A 20,032-nucleotide genomic window follows, 5' to 3' on the forward strand; every position below is an offset into this window, starting at 1 on the left:
CCCTGCACGTCTGCAGTTTGACTCTTGGGACTCTTGGTTCACATCTCTTGTTTTCTCGCTCACGATATGTAATAGCTTGTGTTCAAATTGCATGATATCTAACCTATCTTCGCTATTGAAGCCCCAGCTCCGACGCTAATACCACTCTCCACACTCTCCACAAACACCCCAGAGTACAAAAGTCCTTCTGTCGTGCCCTCCTGAAGACCATGGTGGGCTACATCACCTTGATCCGCTGCAGAATCCACAGGATTCACAAGGGGAAGCTTTAAAGTCATCCATCAATCATCAGTCTATCAGATCTTCCTTTTGAATTCACATACCTTGAGGACCCCAAAGTGAAAATCACCTTGCCCAGCGGACCCAGAAGCCGCGGACAGGTTTGGTACAACTGCTGTTACCGCCGCTAGATGGTCGTCGTCTTTGGAATAGAGCACTGCAAGCGATCTGTTGTCCCAGTCCACCTGAATTGCGAAATTGTGCCAGTGGCAAGCAGAGAATGATGTCTGGAAGATAACGTTTAGGGCGTGGTCTAGTACTTTGAACGAATGTGCATTTGCGGCTGGCAATATGCCAGTAGGGATCGTGAAAGGGGAGCCTATGGTGGTGATTAATTGTAGAGGAGCGACCGAGACGATGAAGAGTTTACAAACCTAGCTGGATTCCGAAGACATGAGAACCATCATTAGGCTCGATGAACACGATCTGATATTCGTGGCTATAATTGAGAGGTTTCTTTTCGTCTTGTTTGATAGAAAAATGGAACGCAGTCACTCCAGACTCCATGAGGGGGACTAGGTTAGCATGATCCCCATTCTTTTGTGCAATCAGCTCGGTGCGCCGGAATCCGAATTGCGGTGGCCCAGCACCTGGGACAAACACGGAGCTGTTGTCGATTGTCACTGAGATGGCCTGTTCAATCGGAGCAGGGACCCGGAGCAGTTTGTTCCAGAGTGGGGTTGGGGGTAAGGAATGTCCAAGGAGAGTTGAATACTGAAAGTAGACAGGTTAATCACTTTGAACCGGGCGTAGCGGCCTAGAGAGACCAACGTGAGATGCGTTTAGTGCACCCTTAACAACTCTAGTTCAAGGGTAGAATGAGTGACCAGCGAAGCACTGAAAAAAGTACAAGGACTGACGTTAAATAAGGTCCAGCCGAGACGTCAAGGTCAGCATTCGTCAGGTTAAAGGGCGCTCGACCGTCATAAATAATAGATGCTGTGGCCAGGCGAGTGCCAGCAGTCGCCAATGCTAACAATAAGGAGGGGAAAATCATGGTGGAGGTGCTTGAGATCTCATCTATTGACTTTAAAGGGTAAGGATAAATGTCGGCAGTAGCGCGGAAGATGTATAGAACAATCAACATCTTGTTGTCTAGAAACAGACCGGCGTATCATTGGTTTCTGAGTGCTGAGAACACTTATTCCCTTGGAAGGTCAAAAGGGAAGGTTCAAAGTCAATGCTACTTACCGCATCACACATCTTGTGGTCAGCCTTCTATTGACTACATATGATGTAAAATCTGTCCGGAAGGGCATTAGACAATGGAGAAACCAATTACAATCTGCGACTTACAATTATTCACGAATCCACCAACAGCAGCGAATCTAACACAGAAAATCCAGTTGCAACGCCACCCTCATCGCTGTCCTTCCCCTTGGTTCTGACTAACCATCCGACTTCCTTTTCTTTGATTTCCCTAGACTCGCCCCCAAACAGCGCATAGCCAAAGATCCCAAGCTCGCTGACGACATCAGCCTTCGCCGCTGCTTGACTCTCCGCCTGAATTGTTCCGGCGCGAACGAGGTAGTTTCCAGTGCCCTCAGGAGGGACAATCAATTCCATCGCAATCCAAGCCTGGCGTTCTTGCGGCGGTAGGCTGTCCAGGAAAGCAGGAATTGCTTCTTTATAGACGTTATTGCCGCCACCTTCCCTCTGCGGCTTGAGCACTAACGCATGTGCGTCATCTCTAGCTTTGAGGACTCCGAATCCCTCTTTTCCAGATGCGATGGAGTCATAATCGGCCGTTAGGAGATTTTCCCCCACGTCTAAACCCCACATGGCCATGAAGGTGGACCGTAGCTCGTTGACTTCGTGTTCGGAGAATATGCCGTCTTTGCCATACCTTTTCTCGTCGCGTAAGAAGCGCTCAAGAACACCAGGTTGGGCTAGCACCTCTTGAACTTTTTTCCCACCAGCTAGCTGGAGGGCGATAGTAGGACATTTGATTGCTTTGGATCGTTCGAGAAGGAAACGAGTGGCGTAGTGCGCAGGGGTTGGGTATTCATTGGGCATATACCCCGCGCGATAATATACTGTGGATATCTCAATGGAACCTGATGGGTGAATGTCCGTAGAGCAGGAAACGCGGAGGATGGATGTGTGCGGGTCTACGATGGCCGAATGAGCGAGTTCTTCAAAAGTTTGGCGGACAATGTGGATGGAATGCCTTTGTGGTGCGTCAGACTGATAATTAGGTGGGCGAGAATGGAAAGCGCACTGTTCCAGCAGCTCGTACTCGAGCCATCGTTGGTCAAAAACATTGCGTTCTCCGGGTTGAACGACAAATAGTATTCGAGACCTTATTTTGATGAGCGTACGAGTAGGAGCAGAATCAGAGAGACAACATACCCTTGAACGTTATAGGCTTTATGCCCTACTGCAAGCCCTTCTGCTAGGCCAGAGATGGTCCGGTTTGGCGGCAAGTTCTCGGGTTTGAGTTGTGCAGAGCAGTTGTAATATTGCGTTGACGATAAGAGGTACCTGGAACAGCTAAGATGACGACCGCGCTCACTCAACCATCAACGTACCTATGAAGCTCAGATATCTTTTGGGATAGACATGCGAACGACACGGAGATGGTATTGAACTCGACCTGCTTGATAGAAAGTGGCTGGTTCGGTAGGGTGTGGAGAAGGTAGTCGGAACGAAATAGGCCAAGATGCAGGTGCTGAAAGAGGTCAGTTGAGAATTTTTGCTCTCATTTATAGCCGTGGAATATGAACCTGAGCAAGCCCCTCATCCCTCAACTGCTTCCACCCAGTCCACAATTGCCCAATAAAGTCATCGACCTTGCCCACACCCGTCTCTGTTCCCATGACCCTATCCAAAAACTCTTCATCCATCGCGATTCTCGCGTAAAGGACATTGTAAGTCCTCTGGATTCTCTGTCCAGCTTCAAAAAGCTTTCGAGGAAAAGGTGATGGGAAAAGAGAGAAAGGAGCGTGGATGGCCGCGCTTGATATTGCTGGTAGTGGGCCTGGCAGAAGATAAAGTAGCCCGTGGGATAGTGCATATGTAGTGGCATATAGTGTCAACGCCTCCAATTGAATGGGTGTGAGTGATGGGGGCCAGCTAGGGATGTCAAACGGCTCTATTGTCATAGTTGAGGCGACTATGTTGGAAATCTTCCAGCTGCTGTGTTTGTTGCTCTTCGTCACAGCCATGACGACGTGCTGAGGGAGAGATATTGCTCAACCTTATGCTCAAGGATTTCTCAGTCCAAACTATTGATTATCCGATTAGATCACTTCTTTTGTTCTAGCGCTGTCCTTGGCTGTTCTGACTCCTCATATTATATTGCTGATGCGTTGCAAAAAAATCGCGTAGTAACAACCTTTTGGAATCAGCTGGACTTGCATTCTCGAATCTCTCCCTGAGGAAAGACTGTGAGCGTCGCAATCATTGACTAAGAGTGAAAGACCTGGACTCAGACAACTACTTACAAAGAGTACATGCACAAATTCTATCAGTAGATTTCTTGAATGGCTTGTATCTCAGCAAGTATTTGCTTCCTACCCTTAAAATCTTGGATTAGGGTGGGGACTAACAGCGTTTACAATAATATGAGCAAAAAAATGGGTTTCTTACAATTATTTTTGAAGACAAAAACTGGGTATGATGCAACATTGCTTCGACGATTTGTTGCGATTTTGCATGTAGGTACTGCTGACATTGTGTAGTCGACAGGTTCTCTCGCAAAACTGTGATGTACAATTGCCACAACACTCGGATGGCGAAGCGAGCGCCACACTGCGTGCTGCGAGGTCCATATATGACAGAATCGTGCACAACGAGGGCGTTTGCGGTGTCTTGTATTGAAGCAGCCTGTTCAGGAGTTATTGGGACCGTGATTAGGAACTGTGGATGCATACATATTTTCCTGGTCGCGCACCCTCGACGTTGAGGTCACCCTTGTCATCGCGCACTCCGTTCTCCTCACGCTTACAGTTGGGCACCAGGTCTTCCGTCGCTCTTGAAAACGCCATTTCCCTCTTACTTCCTTCTCCGTCTTACAGATCTTCATCTGCAGAGCGCCGCACCAGACTCACTCCCCATGACAATTTAATGCTTACATAAGCCTGCGGCCTTATACTAATCTCAGGGTATTCCATCCAACACTCCACTTCTCTGTCCTTTCCCCGGCCATCCAATCTCGAAAACTCTGCACTTACTTTTAGAGCAGCCTCTATATACCATACCCGGTCATATGCTCGATCACATGCACACACACCCCTCCGCTTTGCCCGCTTCCTCAGACAGCGATGATGACAGCACCACTACCCCTCCTCGCGATACCGTTCTCCCCCCCCAATGAGTGGTCTTTCAAACTGCCTACATGCTGGAGTGACCAGGACTGCCACAGCCTTTTAAATGTCTCGTTGAAGCTCGTTGAATGGACGGGAGCTCTCCTACCAGGGTTCGTTTCCCCCCTCTACATCTCCGCAGCCCTGATACTGTATCAGGAACTTCATGTAGGGACAAAAATGCTGCTGCTGCAACGATTACTTGTGGAATATACTGCAATGAGGTTGAGATTCTCGGTAAGGAGCATAAAAGGTGAACGATTACAGTATCCCACATCGCATATGTCATCTCTTTTTCTAATATATCACATCAGCATAGGTTTTGTTACCCCTTCTTCACGGTCCACATGAGATTGACTTCGTCATCTCCAGCTTTGCAGGACACGGCGTGAAGTTTTCCCGACTCCCAGGCTGGGAACCCAATTCATGGGGATACCACGGGGATGATGAGTGCTCTTTCTGCCTAGAAAAACGGAACATCGTATGGTCCGACTTATGTTGGCAAGTCCAAATTTACACTTCCCGGTCCCCTTACCAACATCTTGCAGGTGATATTATTGGTAGTGGGATCTATTTCTCGTTCCGTCGTGCTTTTTTATTATTACCAAGAACGGGTCATATTGGTGTGTTCGCCGTCAGGCTCATACATACACATTTAGCTTGATGGGTTCATAGGCGCTGTTTTTGAGAATGCGTAGACCTGTATCTGTCAATGGGGCTTCAGCATGCAGGAGAAATTATTCGTGTTAATTTTGGTCACGAACCTCTCAAGTTTGATATCGCCTCTCATGTACAGCGACAAAGAAATGCAATTTGGAAGACCACTCTCTCTGACGAGCAGTCGAACAGGGTACTGGACAAGCTCGTTCTGACATATCTGGTGGTGAGGGCTTTCCAGAAACAAGCCTGGCAAATGAGCCCAATCAAGCCATTCTCAGTTCGTTGTCTTCCTATCATGTCTCTCTCTTCTGAACCTCTTTCACAGAGTCCCAAGGGAGGCTAACTTGTCCCGGATTGGAGATCGCTGCATGTCTACTACAGCTGACTATGATCGGTGTGGGTGAAGCTCCCTTCGGTGACATATTTCCTGTCAATGTTATGATACAAATTTACAAACGTGATTTACTTCTGTTCTGTATTTGCTGTCTACTGCTTATCTCTGTCGTTGTACATACTCTTAATGAACGTTCATGCAGCTGGGATATGGTTAACGTTGTGTGGGGTGGGCAACAGGGCTAGGAGCCACAGATTTCAATGTATTTCTTGCGCACCATGCAATGGGCCAGTTGTCGTCTTTCTTCCCAAGAGCTAGGGTCCTCCCCTCCTGTAAAGCGTGAGACACGGGGAACAGTACGGACGCTGGTATCAGAACAACATGGTCAGTGGTCAGGTTGAAAGGGCACAGCAGTAAAATCCAGAATACCTGTTTGCCAAGAGTTCCAACGCTGCGGCTGAATTTCTTTCAACATCATCAACCGTATCAGCCTGCTCCTCGAACTTATCGCGGCACTGCTTTGCGAACTGTAGTGCAGTTTGCCAGCCGTCAGTTGATATTCGCCCCTTTCCATGGGTGTGTTGGGATTGTGAAGGCTGCGTTAGATTTAGTACCAGCTCAAACAACATCTCACTATGAACATACCCCTTGCTGGGATCGGGTTATCCGTGAAGGCTGCTTTAGAATTAGCATCAGCTCAGATAACATCTCATTATGAACATACCCCAGGCTGAGCTTGATTTTTCCGTGAACGCTGTGTTAGAATTTGTATCAGCTCAGACGACATCTCACTATGGGCATACCCCTCGCTTGGATTGGGCTTTCTGCTGCCCCATTTGTTGGATAGGTGCAGAGCCTGGAGAGGAAATCTATGGATGTGATCAGCACCATCTAAAATGCTAGAGACAGCTGTCACCCACGTCCCCCTTCCCTCCCCTTTCTAGACTCTTCAATGTTGTTGCCTCCAGGCCATCAATATATGCGGATAAAATTAGACTGAATATTTTGTTGCCGACTAGATATATCTGGTCAATTGCAGGCTATGTATGTAGAAGAGGGCACATACCTGGGATCATGTCGGTGAACGACACATTTCTGGTTATGTTAACGATCAGGGTCTCGTCAAAGGCGAATTTTTCGGCAACGGGGTCGTAAGAGTAAAAGTGGAAGTCGGTGAGATCCGTGAGGAGCCCATACACGCGGAGGTCTCCGAAATCGGCTTTCTTGTTTGCTTTCGCAGCAGCTGAATACCAACCTGGTAAACACTAAATGAGATCCCCCTTAAAAAAGGACACACCTAATTTTTCGGCAAAAAGTTGCGCGACATTGTCCGCCAAGGACAAGCCAAGTTTGAACTCAGCAATAAAAAAAAGTATGCCACCGATCATAACAATCTAAGAAGGATGTGGTGAGTAACAAATTTTGATGCAGAGTAACACGAACCTCATGCTCAACCTCTCCTCCGCTTGCGTACTCCGTCTCCAACATGGCCTGCTCTGGTAAATCGATGAGTCGTCCCTGGAAGAGCCCTATGATGCGAACCAAATACTGGTCATATCGTAAGATCATGAAAAGCATAACAAATGACTTGGCAGACGCACTGGGTCCATCATTCGGATTCTTGCCGCTTCCCGGCTCTGTGCCTGCCGCTCCTGGTACACGTGCTGTGTTAACCACTCTGCCTCAAACATTATTTCGTGAAGCGATGGTGGGAGGAGATACATAGGGGTGACGAATGTCTCAAATTCATTTTTTTCGAACTGTTCGTCAAGGCCAAGGCGTGCTGCTAAATCTACCCACTTGACACCGGAGAACGACGGGAGGCTCATTCTTGCCTTCTTGATGGCAGCAGTGTTGACTCGACCATGGTTTGCGATGTGGGCTATCACCCTGGCAAGCTCGTCTGGAGGGAGAATTGTGAACTTGTCAAGCCAACCATCTTCCAGGTCGACCGACGCCACCTCGTCAGGTGTAGTCTCCAATTTGCGCTTTTTGTTCGCTCTGGTTCGTGGCGGCATGTTGGAAGCAGGCGGTGTTCTGGGCAAAATACCGAGACACTTACCGTTTAAAGTTTTTAAGTTTCCGCACCACGCACGTGACCTCCAAATGTAGATAACCTTACATAACCATACAAATAACGCAGCGCGGCAAGCCGCATGGCCCGCCACGGTCCATTTCAATGGAACATTAATTTATACAAGCATGAAGTATATTTAATGACCATCAATATGTGGGATGACACCAAGGTGGAGGACTTTTTTAAACTTGTATCCGATTTTGGACAATGTAACTTGTCCTGCATGGACCTCCTCCGACAGCATCAGGAAAATGACACATCGTCTGATGTGTCTGATTGGTCTTGCCACAGGCACATAAGACGGATCAAGACAAATTTGATGCGTCTTGCCAAAGCTATGTACCTTTCGGTACAAGGCACAAATGCCTTGCGCAAGGCAGTTAAGACACCCCAGAACATAAGGCACTCTAAGGCATTGCCGTCTGGTGCCAGGCATTATCATCTTATTTCAGTTGAGCAGACATTTTTTAGGCAATTTTAGACAGTTTCAAATGGCTCATTTATTTTCACATTGTACGGTATTACAAGGGTGCTATGTAAGAGACTACCTCCCATATACCTGCCAACATCCACACCTCGACAATGCAGTCCACGCCATCGACAATAGGTCGCTCCATACGCTTGAGAACCTTTGCAGCATGATAGGATATGTTCTGAGGTTGTTGAATGCCCACGAGCAGGCTGGAATAGACACATAAGTAAAATATTGAGAATTGATATGGCAGGAGACTCACTTTCTACCGCTGGCCGCTTCGTTTGATGTGGTAGAGATGTCGCGCTGCCATAGTGAATTGCTTGGGGCCTGTTCGTCGCCGAGATCACTCATCGTCAAGTTGGATGGTGAGGGGAAGGACAGAGGTGGTGCACGCTCTGGGAGTCACCTCAACGAAGTTAGCTCGGCACAAACCTGACCCCTCCACGTCATTGCTGTCGTCTCGTCGTTATGCCGTGTCATCGTTGCCCCATGTCCCCCTCGTCGCGGCTTCATCGTCCTGTGTCGTCGGCGTTGTTGTTCCGTCGTTGCGCTGTGTCTCAGAGAGGTGGGTTGAGAAGGTGAGATGGCGGTGCTTACCGTGGTATTTCAAAAGAAAGAACGACAATGAACGACGAATTTGGGTCGTCGTTCGTCGTTTAGCTGCCACGTCGCTGTCAGCGACGTGGCATCTGGATTCTGTATTGGAGAAGTGAGTGGGGGGTCAGGTGAGCTTGAGGTGAGCCTACTCACATAGCCTCGCTGTCGCCTGTGTCGATTCGGGGGTGCTTACATAGTTGTTCCCTCTGGGACCAATTGGGTGGGTGTCTTCGTCTGTGGGCGCTTGTCTTCGTTTGTGGGGGGTCGTCTTTGTTTTTGGCCAGCCGTGGTGGTGGGGCGGTCGTGGGTGGTCGTTGTCATCGAAAGTCGTGTCATGGTTGTCGTTGGCGGCATCTTTGGGTTGTCGTGCTGGCAGCTGTAATAGATGATTAGGGCGGAATGAAAGGGGTATGGTTAGCAATGCGAAGCTGACTCGGTGCAATGTACCTGAAATTGTCGAAGCAAATGGCAAGGTAGTTGAGTGAATGGGAAGGTAGTAGAACTCGAGTTGAACATTGAACATTGAACATTGAACGTGAACATGTTGATCAAATCTATTTGAAGCGGAGTCTAAACGACTTCACACATTTCGGTGTTCAACGTCCCACGTCCAACGCCCAACGTCAACGTTCAACGTCAACCGCCGCTCCAAGTCCAACATTGGTGCGCCATATTCTGCCACTCCTCCTCGAAAATGATTGAGAGACGTTGAAAGAGGATTACATGCGAGGCTGCAAGGTAAGTCGCCTACCTTCCCCTCCATTCACAGCCTCACCTCCTACCAACCTCATTCAGTGTTGCCCACGAGACACCTCCCTCCATCTAGCCTAACCGACCTCCCTTGTCTTCGGCATCATATCAAATGCATCGGCGAAATCAGCGCCGCTTGCCACTGTACAAGCGTCACGCTGCGAATGGCGTGCAAATATCAATAACATCTACGAGCATGCCAACATTCATGATGGAGACCAGAACTTGAGTGGGGATGGTGACTCAACGTCGTTATACTTAATGTGTTCATGTTGCTTAGTGTACTTTAACGTCGAATGCCCCCCCACATGTTGTCTACATCGGGCCTGCCTTGTTCTCAATGTTCTTAAAAAGTGTCTGAAATTGTCTTAAATTGTCTGAAAGTGTCTGACTTGGCTTACGTCTGAAAGTGTCTGGCCCATCAGACATAAAGGGATCAATCTACTCAGAAACCCCCTTTCCGGCAGAAACCCTAGGATTTCTCATGGTCAGGTAGAACCCCCCCATTACTAACTGAAAGAAGTATTTATAGAAACCCTATGTCGGAGATGATGGAAAAATCGGACTTTAAATTTCAGGTATGACATAATTGAGTTCAAGCGACGCGTCATCGTCTTCCAACTCAATAGAGGAGATATATGGAAAAGAGTCACATGCAAACCTTGGACCATTCGGGAGGGATCTAGCCACTTGATGAGACAATTATTGCGAGGGTTTTTGCCATAGTCAAGGGCAGTGGATGGGATCAATGAGTTGCACTGTACACTCCCAAAGGGATGTCGGAACCGATCGGACCTCAAATATTTTGACCATCGGCAATCAGTGATTTGCTTGTGGTTCCCAGGTTTCTGAAGTGGTTGGATAGAAACCTTAGGGTTTCACGCGGAAAGGGGGGTTTCTGGATAGTTTAATCCGACATAAAGATCATTCACAAGGCCCAATCCAGACGTAAGACGCGTGTAAGTCAAACAAGTGCAAGTAAGCTCAATAAGGCAATGTGTCATTTTCCTGATGAGGGCTCATTTACTAACTAAATTAAATGTACTCAAAACCAAAGCCTCTAATCGTTCTGCAAGCCCCCATCGTCTAATGCATTCTACCCTTGAACCCCCATCATGACCAGTAGCGAAACAAGCTGGTGGCAGCAGCACTCTGCCCGACTTCACCTGGTGGTAAGATACGACCTCCCGAATCAGGGTATGATCCCCTTGATCGACAATCGCCTTCAACAGCCTTTCAGCACGCTCCTCGTTGTTTTTGTCGTCTTCTCGGAGGTCTGGCCAGATGTTTGAAGCAAGGTGATGCAAAGCTACCAACCGAACAAACTCTTGCAAGGATCCTTTCAAGAGTGAACGAAGGTAGGCACCAATGAGCTCTGGATTGGTCTCTATGGGATATAGATATTCCTTGAGGTCACCCGATAGCACCTGGCTCGGAGGGGTACGAATGGTCCGAAGAACTTGGCTGAAATCAGACCAGAGGTGCTTTCGATAATCTGGCGGATACCGCATTGAGGTTGGGGGTAAGAGCAGGCGAGCAAAGTCGGGGTGGGAGAAAGAGATCGCGTCGTACAGTGCAACGAAGTCAGTATAGTACTGGAAGAATGGGACAGAAGAGCCGAGGAATCGGGTCGAAACATCTTCCAAGTCACCCTTCTTGGTTGAAGGAACAACCGGCGCAGACGAAGACGACGTCTCCGTAGCGCCGAATGTATATGGAAGCAAGATATCCCCCACTAGTTTCCCGACAACTTCATCGCGGAAAACTTCCTCCGCAGAATCGTTCTGTGGTTGCCCATGTTCCAGCATGAAGACCTTCATACATCCAAATTCTGCTTCTTCCCGATTGAGAACAAAGTCCATCAAAGAGAAGTGCCGGAGAATGACTTGCGATATATGGGTCAAGAGTAATGATGCCCGAGTGACCTCCATTTCGGAAGAATCCCAAGAAGTCGGTAAGGCTTTAAACACAGCTGAATCGCCGGATCGGAGGAGATGATCAAGTGCAGTAAGTGTCCAGTCACTTCTTACTGGAAGCCCATAGTTATGGAGGGAAGCTGGAGACAGAAGTCTCTGAGTCGTTGCCAACTTGATCGACCTAGTAGTGATGTCCAAGGGACCAATGTAATTATCCTCCTGTGGCCGGACAGCATACGTAAAGAACGGCCGGAGGATCGACAGTCCCCCTCGATCACAGATGACAGAAGGATATTGCACCGCTCGTGCTGTGGTCCATTCCGACGTCATCAGACTCATGACATCCTCCATGGTTTGCAGTGCAAATTCCTCGTCGCCAGGAATTAGCCTGGGGAGAATGGAAAGCGCCTGTGCCATCCAGAGGTCTTGAGAAATTTCTGGCAGTCGTCGGGACAGGCGAAGGTAATATCCCAACAAATTCGATAACTGTCGGCAGAAGACATACTGATGTGAAGATTTTTCTGAACTGGAAATGAGCGACCAGATGGGGTGTGTCACCAACTTTGCGCAAACTTCCGATATACGAGGAAAGGGGAGAGTGAAAGGCGGAGACGACGGTGGGCCAGTGGTATGAGGAGGCAAACATGCTAGCCACAAGCGAATGACAGCCGTTAGGAGGGTTGCATGGTTAGCAGTGTCCCGCAAAGTCTCTCGAGTCTTTGATCCTGCTTGAGACAAGTCCGCTTGGAGAGCATCCAAGACACCCTCGACAACGTCTCCCCGTTTCCCATCCTCGAAATTCCCCTTAACCGCATTGACAAAGTGGGACCTTTCTTCCTCTCCACCCCTGATCCCGTTAATCTTACTTCCTTCAAGCCACGCTGCCTGAGCGTTCAGAGTAGCAACCCAGACAGTCCAATCCTTTTCATCACTCCCGAGCCTGTTCTCCACTTCCAGTATGTCAGAACTCCAACCCCAGCTAACGACCTGGCTCCACAAAATATCGTGTGTCGGTGTTGTTTGGTGTGGATCAACTGCACATACAATCCAAGCTTCAAGCAGGCCTCCCCACGCAGCCATCAGTTCCGTAGAGGTGCAAGGGTCTGAGACGATGTATTGCCCCACTTGAGTAAATTGTGTTATAGCTGTGCTGGAGATGTGAGAATATAGGCCGTAGGAAGCAAGAACGGTGTAAACACGAAGCGTGTTGACCAAAAGGCTTGTCGCAAGTGGAAGGGGGTAAGGAGATACCGGTGGGAGTTGGGTAATAAATCGTAGCAACGCATCAGCATATTCCAAAATTGCTAACGCGTTTGACCGCGATGAAAGGGCGAGAGTTGCAAGGTGCTGCAACGCGGCTGGATCAGGGAGAGGAGAGGAGTCAATCGGTGGGATAGATGTGAGGAGGAATGTCTGCACGATATTCGTTAAAAGTTTTGGAGTGGTGACAATTTGCGTTGCGAGGGAATTGCTTTCGAGAGCGAGACGATGCAAGATGGATAGTAGCTGAGAAAGTGACTCTGTTGGAGCATCCCCTTGGCATACGATGTTTGATATCTGTGATAATAAGTATTCCATTGGCAACGAGTCGAAGGTCTTATCTCCGGACGTTTGAAGTTCAACACCCTCTACTTCCATCAGTTGCTGGTCCCATCCAACAATGGACTCCCAGATAACCTCAATAGCATGCGCGCCAACGCCCCCTCTCTCAGTCATTGCTTCCACACCAGCACTTGCAATGCGTTTTCTGAGATCCTCTTCTTTACCTTCAAACTGAGGCAATGCTTCCACATCACCAGATTTAACCCTTGCAAGCCTATTGGCAATTCGAGCGAGTACGCTCAGCATGGTTGTTCTTTGTGCGGGAACCGTAGACCTTGATAGCAAGAATATGTCGTCAAGGGTGTACCCTGCGTGCGCGCCCTCTGCGTGATGATGAAGTCCTAGATGCGTAGGTAACGTTGAAGACAAAGACGGAGGGATGACATTTCCGTGTAGGTCAAATCGCGGTGAAAGGGACGTTGGATCGGGGGATGACGAAGAAGACGCCATCCAAGCCATATTGGGATCATTCGCGGGCGCTTCGGGGAAAAATCGACGGCGAATGTATTCGGCACTGCCCTCCTCTGGCTCGTTTCCAATGTCGCTAGGGTAAGGTACTGACGGCTGGGACGACATTTTTCCTTTCCATTTTCCAAGGGATACAGCATAATTGTCAGCTGATGGTGAAGGGAGTGCTAGAGCTTTCCGTCGTGGAGATGGCGGTGCAGATTCGTAAACGTGAACGTCTTCAGGACCAAGTTCGGCAAATCTGATTTTGCGATCTGCACGACTTGAAGGGCGAGTGCTCGAGGTTGACAACGCCGGGGGAGGCGACCTTGCTGAGGAACATGCATCAGTACGTTGAACAATGGTAACAGAGAAAGTCAACCAAGACTCTTCCAGATAAAAGACATGTTTGCGTAGCTTGTAAAACTATTAAGATCGCTCACCTCTCCCGTAGTCAAACCGCTTCGGTTCTTCTGGTGTGATAGGGACTAAATAAGAGCGGGTAAGCCAAAGTTGAAGAAATTTTGCGCAAGAGTAGATTTGACCTTCCTGTAGACTCTCTATCGCAGTTTCAGACTGAATCGGCGTTGGTTGAGCGAATTGGGGAAGGGGTGGTACCTTCGCCCTCTCAGCTTGTTTCTCTCTCGTCTGTCGTGCTCGTTCCAACACACTGCTGATGCCCGCTCCGAATCTCTCTATAATTTGGCGCCTCTCCTCCTCTCTATCCTCCTCAGACATCTCCGAAACACGTTGTTCGTTCTCGTGACTTATTTGATCCCGCCAGTCGTCGGCCGCAACCTGCGAGCTTGATGGTCCTGAAAGAATGTTTGTAGATGGCGGCGGTTGCGAGGCGCTTGCCACCAGTGGTGGAGCATCTTGCGTTTTCGATTTCTCAGCTCTACGCGCACCTTCCCGGTTACGAGCAAAAGCACTTTTAGATCGGTGCTGGACAGACGGAAAGCCAGTTTTTCCAGGACTTGTCGCATGCCAGGGAGAGTGAGCCGTTGGTTTGCGCTCAATGATGGCTCCTACGATAGCACCATTTTTTTGCGACATACGTGCCGAGAAAAGGTCACTAGAAACTTATTTAGATATGAGGGTGGTCGTTGCCAGTTGGGAAGGCCAAGCTTGATTATGTGACTGATAAGATCGTGCTGTACCAAAGACTAAAGTTGGGCTAAAATTTGTCCGGAGGAAACGGCAAGCGCTCGTGGGAACGAGCACATGGTTTGAACTAAGAACGCGACTGGTTTACTTCAAGTTTACTTACATACGACATGTCGTCTGCTCACCCTCCACCTCCTACCCCTCAAGGATCGCCTTTTCTGCTCATATACAAATCCAAGCGCGTTATTATCGCACGCCCAGCAAGTTATGAAGTGTGTGGGCCCATGATCAGCTCTACAATGAATCCTGACCTTTCAAGGCTTGTTACGCGTCTGTTATACAGAACTTTCCTGAGATTCCATCGAATCATAAGATTACATTCCACACTAAAGACCTGAACGTCTGCGAAGGATACCTCGCTCAGATTTCAAGGGGCTCCTGGGACACCGTATTCCCACTTCTCAATTCCATCACCATACGGGATGAGGATCCCCTCGCTACTCAACAATCTGATCGCACTGCTGCGTCAGAACGCTGCTCCGCTTCATCTTTGCCTTTGAACACATCTCAACCCTCCGACATAATTCAGTTATCCTTTCACCACTATAAAGGCTCGGAAGTGGACGTTCGTGTCAAGCGTACAACTGACATCGCCAAGATATTCGCCCTCGTTGCAGAGCGTTTCAACGAAAACGAACCTAAATTCGTCCATAACGGAAACGCCGTTTTTAGCAAAGGTACAGTTGAGATGGCGGGCCTTGGGAATGGGGACGTCATTGACGTCTATCGCACACAACGTGGCGGTAAACCTGTCATATACCTCTATGCCCCGTCAGAACTTACAGTGTCTGTCAAGCTTTCTCTCGTTCCCCAATGGAGTTTTTCAGCAATCTACCCAGTCGCCCCCATAAAACATGTTAAGAATGAGGAGCTGGAATGGAAAGTTCGCGTCAAGCCCAATGGGGAGCTCACTGAGTTGAACACTGGTTTGGACGTCGCGTATCTTTTCTGGGAAGCCCAGTGAGTCCTCTTCCTCATAATTTCCCCCCACCCTCTTGACCCCTCTCCGCGCACACAGCACGGGTCCCCCGGTCCCCGTCTCCCCGCCGCAGTCACCCATTGTGAGCAGTTTACCCTTGGACGTGGAGGTTTTCAATCCGAGTGATGCGCATCTCTCCGACAATGATTCTGTTGTTATCTCCGTGGACACAATAACTCCCTACCTAGATGCAGCGCCGAAAGCACTTGGGCTTCACACGGAGGCTAGGACTTCGTTCATAACGTTAGTTCAATTCTCATATCCACATTTCCCCAATTTACCCATGTTATTAGGTACTGGCTACCCGCGATACTAAAACACGACCATGTAGCTCTTCGTTTCCTTCCCCAACCTGTATATGAACAGGCCGCGCCGTTGAAGATCTCGCCCGTCCCTGATGTTATCACGCGGATCTTCATGCTCTTCATCGGCGTAGACAAAGAACTCCTATCCCAATGGCCTCAAGCGCAGGAAAGGGCATGTCATTCTGTCGACTTTTGGAAAGATGTCGCAGGCGTTGACTGCACGCGCTCCCTGGATGAATCCCTGTTCCGCGTCTTGGAATGGGGTGGGATGGAGGTACTGCAGTAAATCTGGAGTTTCACTTATATCACCGCAGCATTATTTCTTGGGTTTCCCATATCTATGTTCGATAGGATGGTTGTTCATTGTCATTATCTTGTGTTTCTTGTATTGACTCACTAATGTTATACCTATTATAATGCGCATCAATCTACAGCAGATGTTGCATGACATTCCGTATGAGTTCCGTCACCCTAATTACTGGTACACTCATGCCTCGAACAAGAAAATTACATTTCAGATTATTCAATTTTGCTCGACACTTGCCTTCTCCAACTCGATGCCAAACCGATTACGTGTCTCGGAACGGGAATTAAAAGTCCTTCCTGCCGCAGCACGCGTTACAGGAGCATGACAATTGAGGCCGAGAACAACGATGTTGTAGATGAATGAGCAGATGGTAGAGCCTTGAGAGGGATGATAGCATCTACAAAGACTATCATCTGACATCGATTGTGTCTTCCTGCGTTAAATGGGAGCTCACAATTGGAGGCACAAATACGCCTTTGACGGGGTCCCGTAACAGCCATTATGCTTCAAGTTGTCTGGGGTATACTGACGGAGGAGGTAGATCGATTGGACAGTAGAAAGATCATCGTGCGAAGACGCGCGGATGGCTTGTAGTAAATGTGTTGAGGAGAGATGGCGCGACAGCAAGAATGTAGAAAACGGTTTCTATCCTGCTTAGAAGAGCGGAGCGCTTTCTTCAACCAGAAACCGTTCGCATTGAATGCGGAAACGGATGGAGACACAATTTGTAACGAGGCAAACGAGGTTGTAGCAGCTGCAGCTGCCATCGGAAGAGATGAATTAAATATCAAATTGGCTTTGAGTCGCTGGTCGCTGATTCATCGGACCGAATGGTCTGTACAACAAAGAGCTTCCAGCGTCGACTTTGTCGCCTTCTCAAAATGACACTGTATTGAATCGAACATATGAGCGTACCGAGAAGACAAGCCAAGGCGTTCCTTGGGCTCGAGTTTTTACATACGTACCTCGAAAATAGGAACGGACGGCATGTCGTTTTCAATAACGCACACACGTGGCTTCAATTTTGAGGCCACGAAACCGCTGGTCTTTGAGGGCGACCAGGTTCTTCTAGAGCTATGATGTCAAAACCACGAAAAACCATTACGTAGGTACTTACCTTGAATAACAATATCACTGCATGAATAATGAAAGCAGTGTGATGATCACGGTAGCGTGGTTCAATGGAACGTGGTTGGAAGCCAAGACAATGGCATTGATTCCTACTAGGGACAAATAATATTAATACACGGAGACTTGGAAATCGTCGTTTCTCTTCTAACGTCGGAAGCCTAGTTGTATTCAATCACCTTCCAATGAACTACAATCGGGGTCCTGCCTCCAACTTGCGTTTGATATCTTCAAAGATTTTCTGCATTTCTTCTTTTTCGAAAGTCTTTGTGGGCCAGCCGACGTAGAGGCCTTCATCATCACTGACAGAGGGCTTAGGGATAACGTGAAAGTGTGCATGTGGAACCTCCTAGATCCAAAAATCAGCTCAAGGTGACGTAGAAGCCGAATCTGACTCGCCTGATGGGCGATCTTTCCGTTGTTCTGTAAGATGTTATAATCCGGCACTCCCTGTGCAAGCGCGATCCTCTTCGCAATCGGGAGCACGTCGGCGAGATATTCGTCCGGCAATTCATGTATCTTCTCTGCGTGATCTTAAGAGCGCAAGTAAATCAACGACTTCAGCGCGCAGACCAGAAGACGCTCTAACATTTGGGAATGACCAGGGCATGTCCCCTCGACAAAGGCCCGATGTCAAGAAATGAGAACCTGGGCGCAGGAATGTAAGAACGCTTGGTGCCTGGACATTCAGAGGACAGACGAGAATTCAGTTTCAAGCAGCTTATAGCTTGGAATTTCGCCTGATGATCCGCAATAGAGGGCGAGAAGATGGTCTGTGAGTTCCCGTTCACCACTTGAAATACGTGTACGACCTACGCACCCTTGATGATCTTGCAGAAGATGCAGGATGCAAGCGACCTATGGATCATTAACCACTGTCGCTTAAGAGAACTAAAGAATATACTTGGCAGCCATTTCGAAAAATTCTTGACAGGTCCGTAAATTTAACGTGGATATGTTGAGGAATGTTAATGCTGTAGCTAATGAGTACACGCAAAGTGCACGAGTTGTACGTTGTCTTGAAGGTGATTCCGGCGGCCGGCCCGCTTCCACAACCCTCATTCAACAGCGTTCGACGTGCATTGAAAACACAAGCATGTCACTGATAGCCATTTCAGAAGACGGGCATTTTCAAGAAGTTCCTGTGATGTTCGTCTTTTCTTCAGATCATTACCACGACACCCTTAGTGACTTTCGAACAATCAACACAGTGATCTCCAGGACATTCGGAGCGATGACCCCATACTCAGAGGTGCTTTAGCCTCTCAAGTGCGTGATGCGTGTATGCGCGTAGGATTCTTCTATGGTGAATGATAAGTTCGTCACCTTGATAACAGTCTGTTGTTCCTAAGCATGGAAACACTTGCAGTTTCAAACCATGGCATTCCAGAGCACATTATCGACGGCGTTCTCGAGATGTCCAAACGATTTTTCGCTCTCTCAACCGAATCCAAAATGAAAGTTAGGGTTTTGCTTTTTTCCTGCTGTTCATCGGTGGAATAAGGGCGACTTCAGATCGAGCATCGCAAGACGTCAAATTTCATGGGATATTCGCCACTTCTTAGCGGAAATAACGACCCGGATAATGCTGGGGATTTACAAGAAGGCTTTGAATTTGGCTGGGAGGAACTTGATGCCGCCCCAAAATTTCACCCTGATGAGAGTGGTCCTATGGCCGGCGCCAATGTGTGGCCATCTGAGCTTGAACTGCCTGGTTTCCGTGAAGCTGTTTTGAAATACTAGCAAGTAACCACATATCTGGGGAAAGTACAATGCATGGCTGACCGCGTCTGTAGCCACTCCGCTGTCAACCTCGGACAAGCAATGTTCCCCCTCTTCGCTTTGGCACTCAACCAAACAGAGGACTTCTTCGACAATAAGGCCAGTATACCCTCGAATGCCCCTTCGTTCGCAAAGTGATGTGGTCGATTCGCTAGACCCGCCATTCTGCAGCATTAATGAAGCTCCTCCACTATCCGCCTCAAACCGAGACAGTTGACGAACGGGTCATTGGTATAGGTGCTCACACGGAGTGAGGCTCTGGGTACAAGCATGATCCAGTACTAATGCTGTCTCATTCTTTCATATAGTTGGGAGGTGTGCACATCGACGATCCAATCACCTAATTTCCTTGACATTTTTGTAGTGTTTTACGATCTTGTGGCAACAGCCTGACCTTCAAGCCCTCCAAGTTCTCAACAGTGATAAGAAATGGATAAACGCTCCACCGATTCCAGGGACTCTTGTGATAAAGTGAGTCGCCATCGATGTATGCACTTTTACCCAATTGAGCGACAAAACTAGCCTTGGCGATCAGTTTGCAAGGTGGACGAGTATGTTCTTGCTCTCTATTCAGTTTAACAAAGTCAAAAAATCTTCCCCATAGATGATATCTTCAAGTCCACGGTTCACAGGGCCATAAATCGAAGTGGTGTCCGTCGCTACTCAATCCCTCTATTTTTCGGAACCGATTATAACGTCAAGTTGGAGGTGGGTAATTTCGCCAATCCTGTTCCCCACTTTAACTAAGTTACCTTGTGCAGCCAATTCCGAGTTGTGTGTCTCCCGATCGACCCCTCAAGTACGAGGTCATCACCGCTGGAGAATATGTCAAATCGCGTCTGCAAGCCACTTACAATCACTAATGGCAAGTGTTGTAAGTGTAGTATACAATTTTTCTACTAGATAGTGTTGGATCAAAG

General features: G+C 48.3%; 11 protein-coding genes across 11 annotated transcripts; 5 read left to right on the forward strand and 6 right to left on the reverse strand.

The window, feature by feature from the left end:
• Nucleotides 1-98: 98 nt before the first annotated feature.
• LACBIDRAFT_308894 (uncharacterized protein) lies at nucleotides 99-1,276 on the reverse strand (the record flags this gene model as incomplete). The annotated part of the gene is made up of 5 exons (XM_001876129.1): nucleotides 99-266; nucleotides 324-598; nucleotides 654-993; nucleotides 1,051-1,081; nucleotides 1,140-1,276. 5 exons carry the CDS (start codon nucleotides 1,274-1,276, stop codon nucleotides 99-101), a joined length of 951 nt encoding a protein of 316 aa, XP_001876164.1.
• A 2,472-nt stretch (nucleotides 1,277-3,748) lies between these two features.
• On the reverse strand, nucleotides 3,749-4,152 carry LACBIDRAFT_308896 (uncharacterized protein; the record flags this gene model as incomplete). The annotated part of the gene is made up of 2 exons (XM_001876130.1): nucleotides 3,749-3,799; nucleotides 3,871-4,152. 2 exons carry the CDS (start codon nucleotides 4,150-4,152, stop codon nucleotides 3,749-3,751), a joined length of 333 nt encoding a protein of 110 aa, XP_001876165.1.
• A 392-nt stretch (nucleotides 4,153-4,544) lies between these two features.
• Nucleotides 4,545-5,138, forward strand: LACBIDRAFT_308897 (uncharacterized protein; the record flags this gene model as incomplete). Its single annotated transcript, XM_001875710.1, has 4 exons — nucleotides 4,545-4,699; nucleotides 4,759-4,839; nucleotides 4,959-5,087; nucleotides 5,135-5,138. The coding sequence occupies 4 exons, from the start codon at nucleotides 4,545-4,547 to the stop codon at nucleotides 5,136-5,138; spliced, it is 369 nt and encodes a 122-aa protein (XP_001875745.1).
• Nucleotides 5,139-5,298: 160 nt separating this feature from the next.
• LACBIDRAFT_308898 (uncharacterized protein) lies at nucleotides 5,299-5,589 on the forward strand (the record flags this gene model as incomplete). The annotated part of the gene is made up of 2 exons (XM_001875711.1): nucleotides 5,299-5,523; nucleotides 5,572-5,589. 2 exons carry the CDS (start codon nucleotides 5,299-5,301, stop codon nucleotides 5,587-5,589), a joined length of 243 nt encoding a protein of 80 aa, XP_001875746.1.
• Nucleotides 5,590-5,972: 383 nt separating this feature from the next.
• On the reverse strand, nucleotides 5,973-7,598 carry LACBIDRAFT_308899 (uncharacterized protein; the record flags this gene model as incomplete). The annotated part of the gene is made up of 9 exons (XM_001876131.1): nucleotides 5,973-6,176; nucleotides 6,226-6,255; nucleotides 6,305-6,334; nucleotides 6,384-6,449; nucleotides 6,501-6,595; nucleotides 6,647-6,823; nucleotides 6,878-6,974; nucleotides 7,024-7,128; nucleotides 7,182-7,598. The coding sequence occupies 9 exons, from the start codon at nucleotides 7,596-7,598 to the stop codon at nucleotides 5,973-5,975; spliced, it is 1,221 nt and encodes a 406-aa protein (XP_001876166.1).
• Nucleotides 7,599-8,178: 580 nt separating this feature from the next.
• On the reverse strand, nucleotides 8,179-8,483 carry LACBIDRAFT_308900 (uncharacterized protein; the record flags this gene model as incomplete). The annotated part of the gene is made up of 2 exons (XM_001876132.1): nucleotides 8,179-8,338; nucleotides 8,392-8,483. 2 exons carry the CDS (start codon nucleotides 8,481-8,483, stop codon nucleotides 8,179-8,181), a joined length of 252 nt encoding a protein of 83 aa, XP_001876167.1.
• Nucleotides 8,484-9,358: 875 nt separating this feature from the next.
• Nucleotides 9,359-9,797, forward strand: LACBIDRAFT_308901 (uncharacterized protein). Its single transcript, XM_001875712.1, has 2 exons — nucleotides 9,359-9,467; nucleotides 9,556-9,797. The coding sequence occupies exons 1-2, from the start codon at nucleotides 9,453-9,455 to the stop codon at nucleotides 9,706-9,708; spliced, it is 168 nt and encodes a 55-aa protein (XP_001875747.1). The 5' UTR covers nucleotides 9,359-9,452; the 3' UTR covers nucleotides 9,709-9,797.
• Nucleotides 9,798-10,498: 701 nt separating this feature from the next.
• Nucleotides 10,499-14,500, reverse strand: LACBIDRAFT_308902 (uncharacterized protein; the record flags this gene model as incomplete). Its single annotated transcript, XM_001876133.1, has 2 exons — nucleotides 10,499-13,776; nucleotides 13,888-14,500. 2 exons carry the CDS (start codon nucleotides 14,498-14,500, stop codon nucleotides 10,499-10,501), a joined length of 3,891 nt encoding a protein of 1,296 aa, XP_001876168.1.
• Nucleotides 14,501-14,721: 221 nt separating this feature from the next.
• On the forward strand, nucleotides 14,722-16,181 carry LACBIDRAFT_308903 (uncharacterized protein; the record flags this gene model as incomplete). The annotated part of the gene is made up of 4 exons (XM_001875713.1): nucleotides 14,722-14,823; nucleotides 14,871-15,571; nucleotides 15,630-15,833; nucleotides 15,884-16,181. The coding sequence occupies 4 exons, from the start codon at nucleotides 14,722-14,724 to the stop codon at nucleotides 16,179-16,181; spliced, it is 1,305 nt and encodes a 434-aa protein (XP_001875748.1).
• Nucleotides 16,182-17,386: 1,205 nt separating this feature from the next.
• On the reverse strand, nucleotides 17,387-18,199 carry LACBIDRAFT_188469 (uncharacterized protein; the record flags this gene model as incomplete). The annotated part of the gene is made up of 5 exons (XM_001876134.1): nucleotides 17,387-17,679; nucleotides 17,730-17,863; nucleotides 17,920-17,978; nucleotides 18,031-18,070; nucleotides 18,151-18,199. The coding sequence occupies 5 exons, from the start codon at nucleotides 18,197-18,199 to the stop codon at nucleotides 17,521-17,523; spliced, it is 441 nt and encodes a 146-aa protein (XP_001876169.1). The 3' UTR covers nucleotides 17,387-17,520.
• Nucleotides 18,200-18,426: 227 nt separating this feature from the next.
• On the forward strand, nucleotides 18,427-19,975 carry LACBIDRAFT_245639 (uncharacterized protein; the record flags this gene model as incomplete). Its single annotated transcript, XM_001875714.1, has 11 exons — nucleotides 18,427-18,479; nucleotides 18,542-18,636; nucleotides 18,700-18,791; nucleotides 18,846-19,050; nucleotides 19,099-19,215; nucleotides 19,284-19,362; nucleotides 19,421-19,427; nucleotides 19,477-19,583; nucleotides 19,635-19,663; nucleotides 19,717-19,820; nucleotides 19,874-19,975. 11 exons carry the CDS (start codon nucleotides 18,427-18,429, stop codon nucleotides 19,973-19,975), a joined length of 990 nt encoding a protein of 329 aa, XP_001875749.1.
• Nucleotides 19,976-20,032: the final 57 nt, after the last annotated feature.

The sequence above is a fragment of the Laccaria bicolor genome, genomic scaffold (genome assembly GCF_000143565.1).
Source record: "Laccaria bicolor S238N-H82 LACBIscaffold_3 genomic scaffold, whole genome shotgun sequence".
Taxonomy (NCBI): domain Eukaryota; kingdom Fungi; phylum Basidiomycota; class Agaricomycetes; order Agaricales; family Hydnangiaceae; genus Laccaria; species Laccaria bicolor.